At 44.5% G+C, this 24,276-nt stretch overlaps 1 protein-coding gene across 3 annotated transcripts in view; it reads right to left on the reverse strand.

Annotated features, from left to right (window-relative positions):
• RALGPS1 (Ral GEF with PH domain and SH3 binding motif 1) overlaps positions 1-24,276 on the reverse strand; it is a 305,604-nt gene that overhangs the window by 159,442 nt on the left and 121,886 nt on the right. For all 3 annotated transcript variants that reach the window (XM_012639803.1, XM_012639805.1, XM_012639802.1), the window contains exon 5: positions 9,777-9,860. In XM_012639803.1, coding sequence (XP_012495257.1) covers positions 9,777-9,860 — 84 coding nt within the window. The remainder of the gene's footprint in view (positions 1-9,776; positions 9,861-24,276) is intronic.

Below are 24,276 nucleotides of genomic sequence, written 5' to 3' on the forward strand. Positions count from 1 at the left end.
ACAAATTATAATACCACCTCAAATTTGGAAGAAAGTCATTCACTATACTCAGCCCACATTTAAAAAGTGAGGAGTTATGTTCTACCTTTTTGAGGTATATCTACATAAATTATTTGGAATTCCTCTGCATGGGAGATTTTCTATTCTCCCCCATTTATGTATTCACTCATTTATATCAGCATGGACTCCTGGATACTTATTTTATACTTTGGGTTATAATCCAATGCTGAGTGCTCTCTTTGTTGGCTCCTGCGTCCTTTGACACACTCCCCACGTTATTCTGGCTTGTTCGTTTGAGCACACACTTACTTTCTGGCACCACAGGCTCATCTTGTACATTTCTTGTCCCGGTCCTAAAGTCAGTCATTTTTCCAAAGAACCTTTTATTAGATAGTTTCTTTTATTAGATAATAGTATTAGAAACCAAGATTAGCACCAAACGGGTGGTAGGTGTGCTTGCTGCTCCTGGGATATCACTGTTTGTAGGTCCTCTCAACTAGCAGAGCAAGGAAGTGTGTAGTGTAGATTAACACACGTATATACACATATCTATAAATGTTTCTACACGTAACTATCTATATCTATATTAAGCTAAACATGAGCTCACACTCATCTCCAACTCTGATCCATTACCATATGGACCACCCTATCCTTTTCCCCTTGCTTGTCTGTAATCTCCCACACCAACAGTGAGAAACTTGGCTTCCACCATCTGCCATCCATTTTCTTAATTGTTCGACTGCAGAATACACACAGTAGTTTCAGAATTGTTATCCATTCCCCCTTGGGAAACAATTTTATCAAACAGAGTACAGTGCTTATATACCGTCCCTCTGTCTTTAGTCTTACAGGCTCTACTTTATTCCAAATTTACTTAGGTCAGCAACTTTTTCCCTCATCCTCCTCAGTGAGGTTGTTTCATGCATTTATAATGGTTAGATTCTTTTGTTACATTGTGCATTCCATTCTAAGATCCCTTGATCTCCAAGTTGAATTTTTAAAAATGTACATATTTTAAGGTTTCCTTTTGGTGCTATGAAGTTCTATGGGTTTTCACAAGTGCATGATGTCATGTATCCATCATTACTATATCATACAAAATAGTTTCACCACCTTAAAAAAATCCCGTGCTTCACCTATTCAGCCCTCTCCCATTCCCAAACCCCTGACAACCACTGATCTGTTTATCAGCTGTATAGTTTTACCTTTTCCAGAATGTTCAAAAAAAGAAAAATAAATAAAAGAAAATGAATCCTCCATATGCAGTCCTTCAGAACTGGCTTATTTTACTTAGCAACATGCACTTAAAATTCATCCACGTCTTTATACAACTTGATAGCTCATTCTCCTTCTTTTTGGATGAATATCATTCCATTGTATGGATTTACCATGGTTTGTTTATCCATTCACCTATCAAAAGATATCTTGGTTACTTCTGGTTTGGGGCAACAATGAATAAAGCTGCTATAAACATTTGTGTTTTCTTGTGTGGACATACATTTTTAAATCAGCTAGGTAAATACCTAGAAGTACATTTGCTGGATGGTGTCTGTTCCATTTTGCATTCCCACCAGCGATGAATGAATGAGTGTTTGTGTTGCTCCAGAACTTTCCCAGCAATTGCTATTGTCAGCGTTTTGTGTTTTGTTTTTTATCTTAGCCATTCTAATAGGTATGTAATGTTTTGTATTTCCCTAAGGACAAATAATGCTGAGCATCTTTTCATATGTTTATTTGACATTTGTATATCTTCTTTGGTGAGGTGTTCATAACTTTTGCTCACTTTTAAATTGAGCTGTTTTCTTATTGTTGAGTTTCAAGAATGTATTCTGGATACAAGTCCTTTATCACACATGTGTTTTGCGAATATTTTCTACCAACCTTTGGTTTGTCTTTTATTACAATTCTCTTTATCATGTTTTTTGCAGATTAGAAAATTTTAATTTTAATAAAGTCCCAATTTATTAATTTTTTTCTTTCATGGATTGTGCTTTTGGTGTTTATCTAATAACTCATCTTTAACCCAAGGTCACACAGATTTTCTTCTATGTTTTCTCCTAAAAGTTTTTTATAGTTTTGTCTTTTACATTTAGGGCTATGATCCATTTTCCGTCAATTTTTATGAAAAGTGTAAGGTTTCCGTCTAGGTTCATTTTTTTACATACACACACACAATTTAAATTCTTCAAGTATCATTTGTTGAAAAGATTATCCTTTCTCAATTGAATGACTTGCACCTTTATCAAAGATCAGTTGACTATATTTGTGTAGGTCTATTTCATGGCTCTACATTCTATACCACTGACCTAGATGTCTATTCTTTTGCCAATACCATGAAGTCTTAATAACTATAGCTTTACAGTAAGTCCTGAAATCAGAGTGAGATAGAGGGAGAACTTTGTTCTTCATTTTCAGTATTGCATTGGCTATTTTAGGTCTTTAGCCTTTTCATATAAACTTTAGAATCAGTTTATTGATATTTATAAAATAGCTTTCTAGTTTTTTTTTTTTTTTTTCTTGAGACAGAGTCTCGCTCTGTCACCCTGGGTAGAGTGCAGTGGCATCATCACTCACTGCAACCTCAAACTCCTGGGCTCAAGCAATCCACCTGCCTCAGCCTCCCGAATAGCTGGGACTAAGGTGCATGCCACCACCCCTGGCTAACTTTTCTATATTTTGTAGAGATGGGGTCTTGCTCTTGCTCAGGCTGGTCTCAAATACCTGATCTCAAGAGATCCTCTCACCTCAGCCTTCCAGAGGATTATAGGTGTGAGCTACAGTGCCCAGCCTAAGCTTTCTAGGATTTTGACTGGAATTGCATTGAAGCTGTAAATAGAGTCGGGAAAATTTGACATCTTAACAATATCAAGTCTTCCAATCCATGAAGATGGAATATCTCTCCATTTATTTAGATCGACTTTGATTTCTTTCATCAGTGTTTTGTAATTTTCCACACACAGAACCTATACATATTTTGTACAGGTTCTAAGTACCTAAGTTTTGCTTTATTTTCTGGTACTATTATATTTGGTATTGTTTTTTAACTTCAAATTTCAATTCTTCATTGCTGGTATATAAGAAAGCAATTGACTTTTGTATATTGACCTTGTGTCTTGCAACCTTTATATAATTGCTGATTAGTTCCCAGAGGGTTTTTTTTGTAGATTTCTTTGGGATTTCCTATATAGGTAGTCATGTCATCTGTGAATAAAGACATTTTTATTTCTTCCTTTCTAATTTGTACATCTTTTTTTTGCACTAACAGGACTTCAGTACAATGTTGAATACAACTGGTCAGAGAGTACATCCTTCCCTTGTTCCCAGTCTTAGGGGTAGAGGTGTCCAGTGTCTCACCATCACGTATGATGTTGCAGATGTTCTTTATCAATTGAAGAAGTTCTCTTCTATTCCTAATTTTCTGAGGTTTTTTTTTTATTACTATTATGAATGAATGCTGGACTTTGTCAAATGCTTTTTCAAGTCAATTGATATGATGAAATGCTTTTTCTTTTTTAGCCTGTTAATATAGTGGATTATATTAATTGATTTTCAACTGTTCAAAGAGTCTTAACATTCTTACATACCTAGAATATATCCCACATGGTTCTGTTGCTAATAAGCTTTTAATACACATAAGCTATTATTATCACTATTACTGTTTCAGTGGTATAGCTAGCACTGGAGTTTAGCCACTGAGGACTAAGACATCCCTGGGAAATGCCACAGCAGCATCATAGATGAACAAAGCAGAATAGTTATGAACACAAAGAACTTTATTCAGTTAATCAAACACAAATAAAAACAATCAAAGAATTAAAAAAAGAAAAATAACAAGGAAAATCCAGGTTTAAGAAGAATACCGTCTTTTCTTATGAGAGATCTACTTTTGCCACAAAGTTCTCATAAGCCCATTCACAGTTTTCTTAGAAACCAGGAGTTGGGAGGGATCTTAGAGGTCCTACCTTCTCCCTGCCCCACCACCAAATGCTGTTGTACGGTAACTTGGATGAAGCCCTTGTCTGGTCTCTGTCTGAGCCTCCATGGCTGTGGAACTACCTTGTACTAGGAGAAAGCCAACTGTCTCCCCCACGCCTATTCCCTGGCCCCTGCACTTACTGATCATAGGTTATATTTAATCCATCTTTCTCATTAAGAACCCCTCAATTACCTGAAAATGTTGACAACCTCCTCCCTGAGTCTTCTCACTTCTAGATCCTTCTCTTGATCTTTGTATGACATGGTTTCTTTCTCCTCACCCTCCTGGCTACTCTGATACTTTCATGCCACCCTGTGTGACATTCCCCCCAACCCCCAATGTGAGGTACCCAGGACCAGACATAAACCATCCAAGAGTGGTCTGGATAAAGCAGAGGAAAGCAGGACTACCACACACCTATTAGAATACCTAAAACACAAAAAAGCTGACAATGTCAACTGCTGGCAAGGATCTGAAACAACACAAACATTCACTCGTTGCCGATGGGAATGCAAAATGGGACAGACACAATCCAGCAACTGCACTCCTAGGTATTTACCCAGCTGCTTTGAGAACTTCTGTCCACACACACACACAGAGCACACACCACACAATGTTTGTGGTAGTTTTATTCACAGTTGCCAAAAACTGGAAGTAAACAAGATGTCCTTCAGTAGGTGAATGGATAAACAAACCATGGTAAATCCATGCAATGAAATAGTATTCAGAGAGAGAGAGAGAGAGAGAGGGAGGGAGGGAGGGAGAAAGAATGAGCTATCAAGTCATATAAAGACATGGCTGAATCTTAAGAGTATATTACTAAGTGGAAGAAGCCAGTCTGCAAAGGATACATAGACATGATTCTGTTAATGAGATGGTAAACAGATTGGGATCTGGACTGCTGTCCTCCTCTCCACACCAAATCCTTCCTCCTTGGGCGACTTCATCATCACTATGAATGAAGGTCCCGTGACCACTTCAACTCCAGTGGCTGTTACCCCTTCCACCTCAGTCACCTCCTCCTTCACGATTACCCAGGAATGCTCCACATCAGAAGCCTAAGTTCTGATCTTGGGCCACCACCTTTACATACAGTTCTTACCTTCTTGATCCCCCACCGTGCTGGACCTTCCCTCTCATCGTACTCTGGGGTCCCTGGCAGCCCTTTTCCTCTTAAGAAGACCAATCCCCTATCACTTGTCACTTTGGCCCCTTCTTTGCCAGTACCTTAAGTTTCCTTACCCCTTGGTCCTTCCAAAATACCTGCTTTGCCAACCTCTGGCTATGGATGGATACAACCATTTGCCCTCCTGTGGGCTTCCTCTCAGGCTGTGAAGTGCAACTAGAGAAAACCATCAACCCACATGCACTGGGGCCACTTGAAAAGTCACAATTTCTATGTCATTTGGGCCACTATCACTGCCCAAGAGTCCTTCTCTATTTCAATAAGCAGCTTTCTCTCCTTTACTATAAAGTAGCTTTTTCAAGCTTTCCCCAAACCCATTAATCTTCTCACCCCACTGCTTCCCCGTGACTCCCATTTTGCTGAGAAGAGAAGCTACAACCCTCCTTGCGCAGCACCTGTGAGTGGGCCTACGAGCACACCTTTCCTTTCTGCTGACTCACCTCTCACACTGGAGAGGCCTTGGCTTTTCCCACCTTCTCTGAGACTTTTCTTCATTAAGTATTCCTTCTCTCTCTTCATTTTTTTTTTTTTTTGGAGACAGGGTCTCTCTCTGTCTTCTGGGCTAGAGTGCGGTGGTGTCATCATAGCTCCCTGCAGCCTCCGACTCCTGGGCTCAACCGATCCTCCTGCCTCAGCCTCCTGGGTAGCTGGGACTACAGACACATACTACCACATCAGGTTAATTTTTATTTTTTTTTGAGACAGAGTCTCGCTTTATTGCCTGGGCTAGAGTGAGTGCCGTGGCATCAGCCTAGCTAGCAACCTCAAACTCCTGGGCTCAAGTGATCCTTCTGCCTCAGCCTCCCGAGTAGCTGGGACTACAGGCATGCGCCACCATGCCCGGCTAATTTTTTTTCTATGTATTTTTAGCTGTCCAGTTAATTTCTTTCTATTTTTGGTAGAGACAAGGTCTCGCTCTTGCCCAGGCTGGTCTCGAACTCCTGAGCTCAAACAATCCGCCCGCCTCGGCCTCCCAGAGTGCTAGGATTACAGGTGTGAGCCACCGCGCCCGGCCTAATTTTTATTTTTTTTTTGTAGAGATGAGATCTCGCTATTGGTAGGAACTCCTGGGCTGAAGCAATCCTCCTGCTTTGGCCACCCAAAGTGCTAGGATTACAGATATGAGCCACCACGCCAGCCTCTCTCTTCCTCTTTAACTTTTCCTGATTTACTAATTCCTTCCATTTAAAATATGAACATCCTTAAGGCTCTGCCCATTTAAAAGAAGGAACCTAGATCCACCTCCCTGACGCTCTTTGACCCCTCCAGCCACTCCCTTCTCCATCTTTCTCCTTTGGAGCCACGGCTGTAAGAATCACTCACACTGCTCTCTCCATGGCCTCACATCTCCTGCCACCTAGCCTATTCCTGCTGCAGTCACCAGCAAGCCTTGCTGCTAAATTCAAAGGACTCCTTTTCAGCCCCCTCTTGGTTGACCCATTCTGTAGCATTCCCTCACTCCCAAACCACTGATGTCCAGACACTGCCCTTTCTGTGCACCCCTCCCATTCCCAGACTGCTCCTTTCTCTTAGCTCCCTGGACTTTGTTACATAAGCCATTAAGCTCTCATTGTGCTTAAGCAAGTTTGAGTTGGGGTTTTCAGTCGTTAGGAATTATATATATGAGTCCATGAGAAAAGCTGGACACATTTGGCCCCTGTCCAGTTTCAGTTAATATATTAGGGTCCTGAGACCTAGAGAGAGGAAGGGACTTGCAAAGGGCCTTTAAAGCAAATTAGCAGCAAAGCCTGAACTAGAACCAAGTTTCTTCTGATTCCCCCTTCCTCTTTTCCAAAATTTTTAGCATCTTCAGGACACAATCCTGACCCTAAAGCCTGCAATTAGACCCAAGCCTCTTAGTCTGGCCTTAACCTTCCTTAGCTCATGGATCCCACCACTCTACACCCTTTTTTAAGCTAACATGAATTGTTTACTATGTGTCAGGTACTGAGATAAACTTTTTACATTCTCATTTAGTCTTCAAAAACCACTTGAAATGATTCTTCCTGTTTTATACATGATGAGGATGAGGGTCAGAGGCTACAAGTCAACCCAAGATCAAACAGCTAATACCTTGTAGAGCTAAGACTCAAACCCAGGCCTGTTTGTTTCTCTGAGACCACAGCTTCTTAGCCTGTTGTCCACAGACCTCTAAAGTGCCCATGCACAAACTTCAGCACGGCAGTCCTAAAATTAATTGCAAATTTATATATCTGTGCATTTTTCTGGGAGCACATTCATATATGATATTGTCCGATTCTCAAAAGAACCCATGACCCCAGAAAGATTGAGAACTGTGTGCTGTATAGTGAACTGTGTGGGGTCAAGACACAGGCCTGGCACATAACAGATCTTTGGTGAACTTGGCTGAGCTCTGCCATCTCAGCCACTCTGTAAACAAATCCTAAGGGACTCAGACCCCACAGAGAAGCAGACCAGCCCCAGGGGCTGACCAGGACACTACCCACTGTGGTTCGGCCACAGGGAACCACAAATCCCCTGGCGATCTACTTCTAATCAACTGATCTTCACATTTCCCTTTTCTTCCCCCGAAACATTTAGGTGCTTACTACATGCCAGACGCCATGCTAAAGATCTTCATGTATCATTTCATTTAATCTTCATAACAATTGTACAAGGAGAGTACTATTAATCCTCTCAGTTACAGACAAGGAAACTGAGGCTCAGAGAGGTCATTGCTTTATCTGGAGTCTGATGAGGAGTCTTGTTCTCATGTATGAAAGTTCTGCCAGGAAGGGACACCACTAAGTTCATCTCAAAGAAAGCAGCCTCAATGGCTGACCAGCCCTGGCCTCTGGCCAGTTTTTAAACCAGAGCTGCCAGGCTATGTCCAGGAGCCGCTCGCTCTCAGAGTGGCTCATGGGCCAGCAGGAAGACCATTTCCCAGAGTATTCTGTTTGAAAAAATGCAACTTCACTTCTGGCTCATTTCACCACTTAGTCTGAGCTGGACACGATGCAATTGTTCACAGCACAAGCTACACTGCCTTTGCCAAGCTGACCTGGCATCCACATGCAAAGCAGATTACATCAGAGCCCCCAACAGCCCTTCCTCCGGGAGCTCTGTGGCTGGTCGGAGGTGGGGACTGAGTTGGCTCCCAGTCAAATAGTTTTGTTAAGGAAAACATGAATCCCCTGGTAGTTTGTGCATACTTTTTTTTTTAAAGACTAAGCTCAGTTGAAAAGGAAAAGATGTTCGCAAGAAAGAAAAAAGAAGCAAAAGGCTCTGGAACTTCTCTTTTCAAAACAAAGCATGTGCCACTCCTACTTCAGATGCATCTAGGCCTTTCTTGGCTCCTATTGCATCTCCTCAAACAACAGTAATGCTAATTCCAACCTCGATCCTCACCCTACAAGCTGGTGCCTCTCTGAGGATCCAGCTGTGTCCGAGGCTGGAGAAGCCTGGGGAAGCTGAGCAATAGTGATGCGCAGGCCAGGCATTTCCGAGAGGGAAGCTCAGCTGGAAAGAAGGCCCAGAGGGAACCCAGGCTGCATCACCCAGAGGGCCAGTCACGCACACTCTGCAACCTCTAGGCCACTGTCCTCATTTGAAACCAGAAAAACAAGAATGAAGAAGAAAAACTGCCAACAGCACAATCTAGGGTTTTGGTTTATCCAAAGGGTGTCTTGCATGGTGCTTCCTACTGAACATCATGTTCTGGCGGGTCTGACTGAGAACTAAGAAGCCCCACCCACCTCATTTGGTCCAAGTCTTCAATCATTATTCCAATAAATGGGGACTCGGATCTGCAAACCTGGGGCAAAGGTTCTGGCTGGACCAAGTCAGTCTGAAGTAGCATGGGGCCAGTGACTAGACCATCAGGGATTCAAAGATATTCAATCTGAGAAGTATTTTCTGAGTAGCTCATTCACTCATTCCACATATATTGACTGAGGGTCTGACACTGGGCAAGGTGGTGGGGGACACAGTGATGAACAAGACAGACATGGTACCTGACCTCATGGAGTTCACAGAGTGGCAAGGAAGGTGGAGACCACAAAATTACACAAAATGAGGACAGATAAACAAAGGGTCACACAGAGAAGCAAAGGGTACAGTGTGGGAATGTATGGCAAGATGCCTCATACAGCTGGGGATTCAGGGAAGGCTCCCGAAGAAGTCACATTTAGGCTGAGGTCTGATTGGGAGTTGAATAGGGAGGAAGAATTCTGGGCCGAGAGGACAGCACATATAGGAGCCTGACAGGACAGGAAGAAGGTACATGAGGCAAGGGAAAGGAGGCCAGGATAACCAAAGCCTGAAGAGGGAGGAGGAGAAATAAGACATGAGGCTGGAGGAATGGACAGAAGCTAGATCCACCATGCAGGACCTTGCAGAGCACCTTAAGGTGCTTGAACCTTAGCATCAGTGGAATTGGAAGCCCCCAAAGTGATTTAAGCACAGGAAAGGTGTGTTCAGTTCCACCTGCCTTGAGAAAATGGACTGTAATGGCACCAGAGTAGATAAAGGTGGGGGATTTAGGAAGCAGGGCTGGACCTGCAGAAGCCTGGGACCGAGCCCTGGTGGGACTTCCAGCCTATGGGGGATGGCACACTGCCATCTGGACAGGCACATGCAAGGGGCGTTGCTCACCTGGTTAAACCTCCGGGTAAAGGCCACGACGTTGGGGGCGAGACTGTGTTTCTCCTTCTTACTCCATCCACAGCTGGCTAGTTCCTAGGAAGCACAGAGTCAGTTTCAACAGTGATTCTAGTCAGGATGCAAAATACACTATTCATGTCTTCACCAGGTAGGAGGGGAGGGCTGGGTTTGCAGGTGAAGGTGCAGTCATGTGGGTGGGTGTGGAGGTGGGGAGGGGTGAAGTCTTGGCTATTCATGTCTTCACCAGGTAGGAGGGGAGGGCTGGGTTTGCAGGTGAAGGTGCAGTCATGTGGGTGGGTGTGGAGGTGGGGAGGGGTGAAGTCTTGGCTATTCATGTCTTCACCAGGTAGGAGGGGAGGGCTGGGTTTGCAGGTGAAGGTACAGTCTGGGACTGCCAGAAGAGAGGATGAGAAGTGGGATACTTTTCCCCACAACTCTGGCCACATTTCCTGGGATTTCTGTGCCAAAATATTCTTAACCCCACTCCTTCCACTCTGCCAGCCTCTCTAAGCCCAGAAGTCCTTTCCTACAAGGCAAATCATCTGAGAGAGGGCAGAAATGTTTTATTCAGCAGGATGCATCCCCCCATAGTTGTGACTCCACCATTCCAGGCTAACAGAAAAATAAAATCTAGCTAAAAAATCTCAGATTTCATTGGCCACATGACATCCTCCATTCCAGGAGTCAAGCAAAGTGCCAGTCCAAGCACACCTGCAAGCAGAGAAGTTTCTCGGATTACCTTGGGTTCCTTCCTAAAGTCGGCCCACCCACCTCTCATATAACAAAGCGGGGCAGAGGAAAGGTTCCCTTTAACATCTTGTTCAGGGGCCTAGTCTCTTCTTTTCCAGTAGGTTTAGGTAATTTGATTCCTCCTGCAAGTGAGGCCGGTTCTTATCCCAGGGATGAAAGCTGGACTAATAGGAGCAACCTAATGGTGTTACTTGGTGGGACATAAAAGGACCAAGGAAAAGCCATTATCCAAGTGCCCAGCGTTCTTAGCTTACGTCTTGAGAAGCCCTGACAGGGAATGGAGGCGATGCAGTAGACTCTAAAGTACCCCACTCCTAAGTTAAAGGACTCCCTTTTCATTCATATCAGGCCTCAGTATTATTAACTTTTATTTTTTTGCTGCACACCTGGAACTTTCATAAAGTCTTTAGTGAGATTCGGCCACCCACCAGCTGAAACAGGCGCGGATCTGGGGGATGCAGGGCAGTCAGGGAGGGCAGTGGAAGGGCCAAGGACAAAACCTGCCAGCGGGCAGCTATGTCTGAAGTGCCTGTGAAATGCACCCGGGACCCAGCTACAGGCCACAGACAGGAGCTGGAGGGCAGCCTGGCTGAAGGTAACGGGCCGCTCTGGTCACAGGATGAGTGCCCTGGACTTGGAATGCCTGGAACCAACCGGAGCCAAGAAACACCTCCCTCCAGTCACCCGCTTCTCTGAATGGCAGCACTGTCCCGGCAGTCATCTCCACAAGAGAACACAACCAAACTGGAGCAGGCCACACTCTTTACACCCTCCCTGTTTAGACCACAGGCAATAGCAATGACAACAATATTCACTAATGCAGCCATTTGACCAGAATCCCCCACATGGCAGGCGATGGACAGGGTGCTTCACGTGTGTCATCTCACGTAATTCTCCCCACATCCATTTTAGCAAAGAAGAAAAGAGCTCCGGGCTCATTCTCTTGAATGAATACTAACTCTGCTTCTTTTCCTTTCTTCTGTTCTCTTTTCTTTTTTTGAGGTAGAGTCTCCCTCTATCACCCAGGCTAGAGTGCAGTGGCATCATCATAGCTCACTGCAACCTCCAACTCCTGGGCTCAAGCGATCCTCCTGCCTCAGCCTCCCAGGTAGCTGGGAACACAGGCATGCGCCACCACGCTTGGCTAATTTTTTCTGTTTCTGGTAGAGATGGGGTCTTGCTCTTGCTCTGGATGATCTCAAGTGATCCTCCTACCTTGGCCTCCCAGAGTACTAGGAACCACTTCTTTTCAAAAGCAGACAGAAATCTCTGAGATGCAGAATTTACCTGTTTACTATGATTCTCCTTGTTCTAAGTGTGTATTTGCGATTGGTTTCAAATGTGTGTTTGACCTACCTCAGTTACATTTACTACCCTTTCAAACACATATATGAATTGCTTTGCAAATGTACATTATCGCCCTTTCAAATTTTGTGATGACAATGGCTTCTCTCCCCACTGGATCCCAAATCCAGTCCTGGAAAAGTATGGGTTATAATCGAATATAAAACCTAATTCATAAAACTGATGTTCAAGGACTGAGGCATGGTTGTTGCCCAATTCAGGCTATTTGTTCCCTTTGTATCTTTCCTAAATTTTTTAATAAACATTAGGGGTGTGTGTGTGTGTGTTTGTGTATTTAATTCAGAGTCTGTGGTCCTATTTCCACATTGTAATAACTTAGGAAGACACCTGGAAAGGGAGCAGTGGGGACCCCACAGACACACCTGGGTCAGACCCTGGCTGGCTGTCTACACATGGCTGCATGATGCTTATCTTCTCAGAACTTCCATTTTCTCATCATTTTAAGAGTATAATACCATATCTGTGAAGCTCATTATAACAATTAAATGAAATTAAAACACGCAAAGCACCTAGCACGTGCCGGCTCCTTGATAAAGGTTATCTGCCTTCCTCTTTCCAGGGGCACACTGCTATTAAGCGACAAAAGCAGTATTCACACTCAGCTCTAACTCCAAACACCTTCTTCTTTTTCCCACATCACACTCTGATTGCTGCCTTGAATTATTAACAAAATTCATTATTATTTCTCTTCATTTTGCTGATGTCATGCAGGCAGGAAACAAAGCAGGTACTTAATACATCTGCCCCAAATTTACTTGGTTTGAACATTTCCCAGACCCTGATTCAAAAAATGTGTGTGTAGTTCTTGGATTTTGACAATTCTGTGAATGAATGAAGTGTGAATGTTCCTCAGTGTGCAAACCTCCCAAATTCAGAGCAGAGAAATTTTATCAAGATGTGAGAAGAAACGAGATCATTCTATCTGTAACAAAACAAGTAACTGGGCCCAACCTCTTTGGTGCTGTTCCTCTTCTGTGTTTGGCCTTACAGGATTACAAGAGATTCCATCTGTGTGAAGTGAGTTTAGGAAAATGTGAAGTAATAGAACAAAACTCTTCCAGTCACTAACGCTTTAAAAAAGTCCATGCTATGGAACTGATTTGAATGTAATTAAGTTAAAATTGACCAGAGAAGACAAGGCTGGTTCTAGAAGGGAGACAAAGGTTTGGGCTGAGGCCAGGAAGGCCCTGGTAGCTCTGCGTCCTTGGTGCACCACTGAGCTGCCTGTGGGCTGCACACACCCCCTCCCTCCAAGGGCGCTGGGGACCTCATCTCGCCCAGGCAGTCCTTGGCTCTGACTTCTCAGCTGAGGTCGCCTGGATCTGAGAGGGGACTGAGCCTGTACAGTCCCTTGCCAGCTTCTTCTGGGACCTCTCCTCTGTCACGTGGATGTTCCCGGGTTCATCAGGGAAAAACAAGCTGTGAGAATAAAATTTCCTGCCACCAAACTTACACATTTCCCTGCATCCTCTCCCTCCCTCTGGCTTTAATGGGAGAGGGGCCGTTTCCTTTCCAGGAAATCCCACACCAATCCCAATCCCACACCCCGCCTTCTTGGAGGCCTGGCTCTGATGCCCTCTGTATCTTCAACCTCTTCCTCCCCAAGTTCTCCTTCCTGCTAGCACTTTAATGTGCATAAGCCTCTCCCATTAATAACAACAGTGATGATGAAAAGACACCTCTCCTAGAGCCCCATTCCCTCCAGCTCCTGCTCACTCCTGCTTCCCCCTCCTACCTGCCTCCCTGCCCCCTGGCCCCTGCAACTGCCCTTCGCAGGCCCTCTTGGGCCCCGGCCATATCTGTCACCCACTGTCCTCGCCTTTGCACATTGTGTTTTCCCAGCTGTCTTCCCACCTCTTGGGCCCCTCATTCTCAGCCTTATTTTCCAGCTGCTTCTTTCTTTTCTGATACATCCCTCCCAACCTCCCCCAAATCTGACCAAGGTCTTCTGCATTCTTTGACGTCTATATTTCTCCCTGGAAGATCACACGTTCTGACTGCATGTGCACACCTGCGCCAGCCCATTTCCTGAGCTCCAGACCAGGATGTCCAGCTACCTCCTGGCCACGCCATCTTTGGCATCCCACAGGCACCTCAAAATCAGCAAGCCCAGAACCAAAAGCGTGTCTGACCAGCTGCCTTAAATCAAACACACATAACAATGTGCGGTTCATTTTAGACATTCACTCTGACAGTCAGAGGAGAATGTTTATCATAAAGACACCATGGAAAAAATCCCTAACTGGTGCAAGAACAACTCTGTCTTAATACCCCCACCTGCAAGCATTCCTGGGTGGCAGCGAGCGTCAACGCTGGTTTCGGCTCACCCTGCAAAGCTCCTCTGGGCCACACGGCCAGGAGGCCACCTCCACCAGCTGTCAGCTTTGTGCTTAGAGTCTGGGAGTCAGATGCCTTGAGGTGGCCTGAGAAACACCTCATCCCAACCATTCTGGAGTCCATGAGATGAAACTCTAGAAGAGGAGACGTGGGGAGTGGAGACAAGTCCTCCCTGAAGACCCACAGCATCTAGGCCACCAGGTCACAGGAAGCTGGTGCCGACACATGGGCCTTTCACATGTGTGCTTAATTCTCACTGCAGTCTTCTCCAAATCACGTTCATCAAATATGTCCATGTGGAAAATGTATTGCCTTAAGGAAAAGCCACTAAATCAGACCTCAGAGACCACCACCAGGCTGGCACCAGCCAACAACACCATGTCACCTCTGTGCTCAATGGCAACATTTTCTCCTTCCTCCTCCCTCCATGTTCTCCCCATTCCTCCTGCCCCACCCTCTGGCAGGAAAAAGAAAAAGGGAAGAACTGCCAGATTTGCTTATGAACAATCTTCAGAAGAACTGGTGGGAAAATTACACACTTAACCAAAGGAGTTCTAAAACACCTCAGGGAGGAGGTGGCCCCTCGAGGCAATTGGGGAGATGGTGTCAGTTTGGGGTAGGGGAATAGGGTCTGGCCTCGGAGTAAGGCATTTCAGGGCCTAGACTCTGGTGGCAGTGTTAAGAAGGGGCTCAGGGGACAGGAAAGGCCAATAATCGTGACTGGCATATCCTTCAGGGACTTCCTGACCCTGTCACCCACAAGGAAGTCACAGAAGCAAAGGTGCACGATGTCTACATCCTCCTGGATGGACGTGGGGTCCTGGGGCTGGAGGTAGGAGTGACAGAGCTCCCATGAGAGTCTCCCTCCTGGGACCTGGCAGAGGGGCTGGCTCTGGTCTCAGGAGTGAGCTCTGAGGGAAAAAGGGTGGCAAAAAAGGAGGTCACAGATCGTAGTGGTTAAGGAGTCGGAAGGACCAGGGCTCACTCCCTGGCTGTATAACCCTCGGTAAGTCGCCTACACTCAGTGCCTGACTTTCTTCATCTGAAAAATGGCATTAATAATAGCACCTAATAGGGTAGTTAAAAGGATGAAAATGAGCTGATACTTGTAAAGTGCTTAGAACAACGTCTGATACATTTGTAAGCACTTTTACTGTGTTTGTTAAATAAATTAAATACTGCTCATGGGAAAAGGCAACATTGAGCAGAAGGGAGCAAGGGCTGAAAGTCCAGGCCAGGAGAGCCCCTGGATGAGGGTCAGGGCCCAGCCGGAGGAAGCAGCAGCAAGATTTACTGAGCACCTACTTTGTGCCAGGAACTGTGCTAACACTTCACAGGCATCATCTCACCTCATCCTCACAGAGCCTTCAAGGGGATACGATTGTTCTCACCTTCAATTTCTAGATTAAAACAACATGCAAAAAGCAGGTGAATTAATTTGTACAGACCACACGATGGTAGAAGTGATGCGAGCCCATCTTCACCAAAGCCAGGACAGAACCGCAGGCCTCCACTGAGGCCCTGGCAGGCTCCCAGCCTAGAGGAGAACTGGTGACGTGAAGGAACAGACCAAGCAGCAGTTGGGCAGGGACTTCTGAGAACCCCCTGCCTGAGTCGGGACCAGTCCAGGAATCGACCACCACAGCCAGAATGGGGAACAGAGCCGCTGGCAGCACAAGCAGGGCTTAAAAGACAAAAGGCATAGTAGGAACAGAGCTAAAATGCCCAGTAGCCACACAGGGAGCACCCCTAGGAGCACAGACTCAGGACATATTGAGCCAGTGTTTGCTCAGAGTTAAAATGGCCTGCTAGGCTCTGGGCTACCTAGGTGCTTTACATGTCATAACTTATGGACTCCACAAACACCACGCTGAGACAGGTTCCAGAATAATCGCCATTGGATGGATGAGGCTCTGAGGCTCAGAGAGATTGTCACTTGTCGAAGGTTAGACAGTTAGTGTGGGAACTGGGATTCAAACCCTGGTCTGATTCCAGAGCCCAAGCTCTGGATGGTGCCAGAAAAGATAGAACTCAGAACAATCCGGGACTGCTAAATAGGCTAAGGGAAGCAAAGAGGATTCTCAGTTCTTTTAGGCAACAAATGTGCCACAGTTTATGGATATGCTAATTAAGAAGAATACTCATCTGGAGCCGTCGTCCACTGCCACAGGCCGGGAGCACACCCAATACCACTAGTTCTCCCCTGGGTAAAAGCTGCAGTTCTGGCAGATCCTCACAGTTACTAACAAAATACGAATGCTTTGATTTGTATATATTTCACTGTAAACACAATTAAATATCTATTCTCCTGTAACCCTTAATGAGACCATTAATCAAATGTGTGAGAGTGCAGTCTAGTTAGTCCATGACTAAAAACAGATTTCAAAAAGGAGAAACTGATTCTGTCATCTGTCCCTGTGACAAACCCCAAATCACCTAAAATTCTTGCTATATTGAGTTCAAAACAGGTGACATGTTCAAATGACATCTACCACACACATATGCCTAACATCACCCCCGACACCCCTCTGACAAAGCACAGAAGTAAAATATAAACTTAAACTAGCAAAGAGAACGGGAGTCGAGGGGCCTTACCCTCAATTGAGGGATGTTCAATACATTTCTGGAAATCAGCATGGTTTTTGACTACATGGAAACAGAAGTCTCAAACTAGAATACGTCATGAGGGGCTGCAGAGACAATAGAGTCAGGCTGCCGGGGGAGCTTCGGCGAGGCTCTAGGCTCACAGTCATCAGGAACAACGAACAGGGGACAAATCAAAGTCAGTGCACAGGCCATGTCTCAGTGGGCACCCCTACCTGCTGCCTCTAAGCATCCACCCCCAGGCAAAAAATAGGGTGGGGGAATTAAAGGATTCCATTCTGGTGCCCCTAGAATAAAGCTCCCCTCTTGGCATTGGGAAGGCTGGCCCTGCAGGCCAGTCCCCGGCCTGTGATCCTGCAGACACACCTGCTGTGCTCTGCCCAGGCCACTCGGCACTGCCAGGCAGACCCCGCCTCAGGAGAAAGGCCAGGTGGGAAAAACCACAAGCCTCTACTAGCCACCTGGCATATGAGTCAAACCAACAAAATGAAAGAAAATGACCAAGATCAACAAAAGTGACCTTAGAAGAAAAAGAGATAATTCGGAGATGAAAACTTAAAAAAAAAATCCAAAACTTCTATTGTAATTAGATACTGTTATGAATATGAAAAGTGACAGATGAAAAAAATTTTTGCAAAACAAATACCTGATAAGATTAAAAAGAGACTTGTCTACAAAATATAAAGAACTGTAAGAAATCAACAATGAGAAAAAAACCTCAAATTTTAAAGAAATGAACAAAAGATTTATTCGGAGACTACCAAAGAGGATGCATAGACGGATGGCAAGTAAACACATGAAAAGATGTTCAGCATCACTAATCATCAGGGAAATGCAAATTAAAACTATAATGGATACCACTACATACCTATGACGATGATCTAAACAAGCACACACAACTGACAACACCAAACGCTGATGAGGATGCAGGACAGCTGAGCACCCCCGGGTCTGCAAAACAGCACAGCCATTTGTGAAAGCAGTTGGCAGTTGCTCATAAAGTTGAGCATACACTTACCAAATGACCCAGCAGGTAGGTATTTACCTAATGCAAACATAAATTCACACAAAAACTGTATGTGCATGTTTATGGCAGCTCCATTCTCTATTTCCCCAAATGGAAACAAGCCACAGCCCCATAAATTAGTGAGGGGATAAACAAATCACGGTACAGCCGCAGAATCAAATAATACTCAGCAACAAAAAAGGAATGAAGTAGTAATACATGTATTAATGCAGATGAGTGTTGAAAGCTTTATGCCAAGTGAAAGAAACCAGACACAAAAATATTATGATTTCATTTATATGACATCCTAGAAAAGGTAAAAACAAAAATGAGATCCTTGGTTGCCAGGGACTGGAGGCAGGAGGCAAAATGACTAAAAAGGGGCACAAGGGAACTCGGGGGGTGACAGACAAGTTTTCTACCTTGATTGTGGTGGCTACGTGAAAACACACATTCTTCAAAACTCACTAAACTGTTCACTAAAAAGGATGATTTTTACTGGGATATGACTAAAAAAAAAGGAGAGTCCAACCATGGAGAATCATAAAGGAATAACAATAACAGCTGTGCAAAAAAGACTAAAGAACAACTAGTTCAAATTGCAGTAGGACAAAGGGCTCCTGGAAGGAAGTCTCTTGGAAAAAACAAAGGCAATTAAAGATACAACGGAAATCAAAATATAACAGAAAGCTTGACAAAGTTTGAGGACACAATGAAGGCAAATGATGACAGAGAAAAGGCAATTATAATCTCCAGGAATAACAAAAAAACAAGGAATTCCTGTTTGTATATATTTAAGTATTATATATAGTAATATATTTTTTAAAATATTTTTGAAACAGAGTCTCACTCTGTCACCCAGACTGGGGTGCAGTGGCATGATCCCAGTTCACTGCAACCTCGAACTTCTAGGCTCAAGTGATCCTCCTGCCTCAGCCTCCCAAGTAGCTGGGACTACAGGTGTGCGCCACCATGCCCAAATAATTTTTAGAGACAGGTCTCCCTCTTGCTCAGGCTGGTCTCGAACTCCTGAGCTCAAGAAGTCCTCCCTCCTCAGCCTCCCAAAGTGCTGATTATAGGCGTGAGCCACTGCACCTAGCCTATTAATATTTTATATACTATATATTCAAATAGTATATATTTAATTTATAATTGTATATTTTAATATTTGCATGTATTTACATATTATATACACATATATACCCAATATCAAGCAATTGGATTGAAACAAAGAGGATCTACGGGTCCTTGATGTGAGGCACATTCTCTCTTGAATGGCCCAGGGTGACTAGGAAATGGAACATGATCCTGGCACGCTACTTGGCTTGTTAACAAGGATGAATAGCAGTTACACAGCCACTATAACGAGTGCTGTTTGTTGGTTTCCAACTTTTATAGCCCACCTAAGGAAGAGTGTGATGGGCGTGGGTGTAGCTGCGGAATGCCAGAATGTTACGCTCATTAATTTGGCAATGCAAACGTGCAACTGAGAGAGAGTGGGCAGTGGGGAACGGGAGGGAAGGCACAGGAGGTGAGCAGTCAAGAGATGCTATTCAAAGCTGGAGAAGCAAGACAGAGGTTTCAGTGCACTAAATAAAATTCCAGAAGTAACTAGTAGGAAAAACACTTTAAAGAGTTTAACTTTGGGGAGGAGCCTGGGGTAAGGGATCAAGGTTTTTCTTCATTAGCTCTTCTGTACTATTTGATTATTATGTACAGGATTACTTTGAAAAAAATTTTAGTAGATGACTTATTACACATTGCAAACCTTCTAAAATTAAAATTTAATAGTTGAGTAAATACTCTAAAATATACAAAATTTTTGTAAAGTCATAACCTGCTTGTAATCTGTCAGTGTCAACATTTATAAATAACAGGCAGTTTTCACATGACTAGATGCTTCTGTACTTTTGACGGAGTAATCATGTGAAAATCGTGACCAGCTGGACCTCAGGGAACACACCTGTCCCACAGAGAGAGCTGCTAAGGCTTGAATCAAGTGCATGCAGGTCCCGTGGCAGCACCAAGGAGGGCACAGCTAATGAGGGGAGTCAGAAAAGCTCATGGGGGAGGGGCTGAACTGCCAGGAGCTGCCCTAAACCCTTCCTGGAACAAAACCAGCTGCAATGCAACATGGAAGGAAAAGAAAAGGGAAGGAGGGTAAGGCAAAAGAAGAAAGGAGGCAAGGGAAGAGGAAGAATTATGGAGGGAAAAAATGGAGGAGGAGGAATGGAGGGATCAGAGAAGGGGGGAAAGGAAGGTGGGAGGGCCAGTTAAGTGCCAGGACCCTGCTGGAGGGGTTCCAACGCCAATAGACAAGGCCTTGAGGAGCTTGGTGTCTGCTCAGTGGGGGAGACAGACAGGAACATAAATTACGAGAACTCAAGGCGACAAAAGACAACTGCACTTTCTTGCTTTATTTCCCAAGGTTGAAGTCCTAAAAGACACTTCCTAGATCCACGCCTTCTGAGTGCCTGTAGGTGGGCTGAGGTGCCTTTAGCTCTTTCTTGGATGATGGTGATGGTGATGATGTTGGAAGAGGAAAATGATGAGAAGAAAGGATAAAGGAGGACAGAAGAGAAAGAGATAAGGAAGGGACAACAGTAACTGACAGTTTATAAAGCACATCTACATTCATTTATTTCCCAAGCTAGTTTTAGGAAATTCAGACATCAACCAAACAAACATGCTCTTGCTTGCACGGAGCTTGCTTCCTACAGGAGGGGGGAGCGAGCAAATTTGTAATAAGTCAGATAATGATAAATCCTTTGGAAAAACATGAAACAGGATGAAGGAAGGGACTACGTGGAGGGGACGTCTCAGGGAGTCTGTCTGAGAAAGTGGCAGGGGGTGAAGAGATGAAGGAGCACAGTCTGCAGGTAGCTGGGGGAGGAAGAGCACGCGGAAAGACCCTGAGTCAAGAAAATCATGGGGAATGTCTGAGAACAGCAAGGTGGCCGATGGCTACAGCTGGATGAGCCTGGGAGAGGACGGGGTGAGAGGTCAGGTCACAGCCCAGCCGTGAGGGGAGTTAAAAAGTGGGATGCTCTTTAGTGGGATGTGAAGGCGAGGGAGGGATTGGCCAGAGGTAGCTCCCAAACCTCACATCAAGTGTTAGGTAGATTTTACTGCCCTGGTACCATGAGCGAGAGTGTGGCAGCGAGGGGCCAAACCCCTCCAGCACTCTTCTGCTGTACTATAATCTAGTTTGGTAACTGCACGGGGCAGTGTCATTTTCCCATGTGACAGCGATTCACTTCAGTGATTTGCAATAAACACCTGCTAGAGGCTGCGTGGGTGGAGAAAGGGAGGAGGCAGGCAGAAGTGAACACGAGGCCTCCCGAAGGCCTCGGGATCCCTGCGCAGGCAAACCACAAGAGGGAAAGATTCGCCGTGGACAAATGGTGCGCTCCATGAAGTCGGCATGTGCCTGCACGCACGCGCCGAGTGAGCAGAAGCCAGCCATCCGTCTTCCTCAGCTTTCAGTCACACCGTTTCTATAGAACAGCAACTCATTTACAGCTACAGCGCTACTGTTTCATCAAACTACCGTCTGCTTGGAAAACATGTAGCTTTCGGGTCACGAAGATGATGCAAATTTCCCAAAACATTCCCTTTCCAGCCCTAGTACTGTGGGGCTCTGCACAATGAGAACCAGCTGTCAACGCAGGCCAGCAGCCAGCTGCAGCCTGCAGTCTCCTGTCCGCGTGACAGAGAAAGGGCCCAGCACGCGGAACGGGGAGAGCAGCCGCCAGCAGCTCCGCCGACAAGATTAACAAGCGGATGCGCGGCCCACAGGGCCGCACGTTCATTTTCACTCTTACCCTGGGGACTGCGTTCAAGTCCTTTCTCCATATTCTTGGGAAATGTTTTTTTCCAAATACATCATTCCTTCTTAGAGGGACAAGTGGTGTTCAGCCACCTCAGATTGAGCAATAGCAGGTCTGTGACGCCCTTAAAAATTTATTTAAAAGAAAAAAAATTCAGATGGTCTCTTTTTAAAAAAAGAATACACTCTGTTTTTTTTAATTCGAGACCTAGTACACGTTCATTACAGAAAACCTGGACAATCCAGAAAGGCCAGTGAAGAAAATTTAAATCACCCTCGCCTAACACCTAGAGAAAACCGAAGTTTCCGTGTCGATCTGTAGCAACAGCAGTGACATTCACTGAGCACTCACCGAGTGCCAAGCACAACGTCAGTCATTTTATGTGCATTTACCCATTGCTCACTGAACTCTCACAACAGCCCTACGAGGTAGCAACCTTTCATTAATGCCACATTTTACAGATGAAGAAATGGACGCTTAGTTGGAGAAGTTAAGCAACTTGCTCGAATCCTCATATGTGCTCAATGTGAGAGCCGGGATTAAACCCAAGTCTGTGGGTCTCTGGAGCCTGGGCCCTCAGCCACAGGACGCCTCCTCCTCCAGGACACTACTCCCACACTCAGATGCGAGACACACACATGTGTACACATGTGCACACATTTACTCTCTCAACTGAGCTCACACTGTATCTGTGGTTTTACAATCTGCTTTTCTCCTTAATACATTACAAACATTTTCTCACATCTGCCCCATCCCTCCTTTTCAGAATTCCTATGATACACACATGGCATCTCCTAGAAACGATTCATCACATGAATTGTTTTTGTCTTCTTTTGTTTTTCCCTTGAGTTTTAGGGAAAATTTTAGCTTGTCTCTTAATTTATTACTTTGGTTTTCTGCAATATCAAATGTGCTGCTCGCTTTTTCCATTGCAATTTAAATTTGATAATCAGTTTCTCAGCACAATTCAATCTTTCTTCATCTTGATCTTCACATGCTTCAGGGTCATTCTGAACACTGTTAGAAATACAAAATTAAATTTCTGGAAGCATCTGCTCCATAGGAAGGCACACACACTCTGACTTAGTCTTTGTACTACCTTCTATTTTTGACCAACTGAAACTTTTCTATGTCTGATGAGTAGGCTAAAAACCACGTAAGAAACTGAAAAAGTTAACCCAAAGGTTCTGGGGGCACATGATTTTACTAGTGAATTATCACAGCCTTTTAAAGAACACATAACTCTTATGCTAAATAATTTATTCCAGAGCACAAAAAGTGATGGAAAGAATTCTCAAACCTAACAGGTTTATCTAAGAAATACAAGAGTCAGCTAATGTTAATATTTAAAGCAGCACATTGATAATTCAAAGAAAAAAGTGATATGATCCTCTCAATAGACATTAAAATGGTAAATACCAAAATGTAACATTCATTTGAGATTTTAAAAAGGAAAAGGAACTTCTTAGAAGCTTAGTTAGTATCTATCTCAAAGCAACAACGATCATTATACAGCTAAGAGAAACACTACAGGAATTAAAATTAAAATTAGAAACAAGTGGTGCAGCCTTTCTCAGCTGGGTTTCTCATGTGAACCACAGAGCACAGAATATGATTTCAGTGACTGTTTCCTAACTCTCCTGAGAATGGTACATTCACTACATACAACGGACCTTCAGGCTTTAGGCTTAATTCTCTCAGGGAACCCTGGCTGAGAAAGGCTTAGAAGCTATAACCCAGGGCTGTCCAATAGAAACAATGCAAGTCACATATTTTAAATTTTATAATAGCCATATTTTAAAAAGGAAAAAGAAACTGGTAAAATTAATTTTAACAATGTATTTTATTTAACTCAATATAGTCACGTTGCGAAGAACCACATTCCTGTCAACAATGAACCAGTGGGCCCGTAAGATTATAATGCTGCTGAAAAAGTCTACCACTTAGTGACGTCATAGCTGTCGTAAGGTCCTAGCGCAACACATTACTCCTGTTTGGTGATGCTGATGTAAACAAACCTACTGTGCTGCCTGCTGCATAAAAGTATAACACAATTAAGGACAGTACATAATACTTGATAATGATAATAAACAACTATGTTACTGGTTTATGGATTGACTATATCTTTTATCATTGTTTTAGAGTGTACTCCTTCTATTTATAAAAAAAAACAGTTAATGGTGAAACATCCTCAGGCAGGTCCTTCAGGTGAGGTAAGACACAGGAAACAGCAGGGTGGCTGAGGCAGGAGGCTGGGGACAGATGACAGTGGATAAACAGAAAAATCACAAATGACCAGGGCAAAGTCAGATTCCAGAGAAAGAGACAGGGAGAGAGAGTGAAGGGAGAAGGGGGAAAGGAAGAGAAGAAAGGGAGGGCAGGGGAGGGGGGAGGGGAAAGGAAAGAAAAGAAAAGAGAGAACGAGAAAGGCAATCAAGGGCAAAAGGGTTCAATTCCAGGTGGGATCAGACACATCCTTCGGAGATGGAGGCGTGGTGGGCAAGAGGTGGACCCAGATGGAGCAGGGTGGGGAGGGAGGGATATGAAGGCCCAGCTGTGGACAGCGAGCTGTCCAGGCAGGAGAGGAACCTGGGAGAAG

Source organism: Propithecus coquereli, unplaced genomic scaffold (genome assembly GCF_000956105.1).
Source record: "Propithecus coquereli isolate 6110/MARCELLA unplaced genomic scaffold, Pcoq_1.0 Scaffold142, whole genome shotgun sequence".
Classification (NCBI taxonomy): Eukaryota; Metazoa; Chordata; class Mammalia; order Primates; family Indriidae; genus Propithecus; species Propithecus coquereli.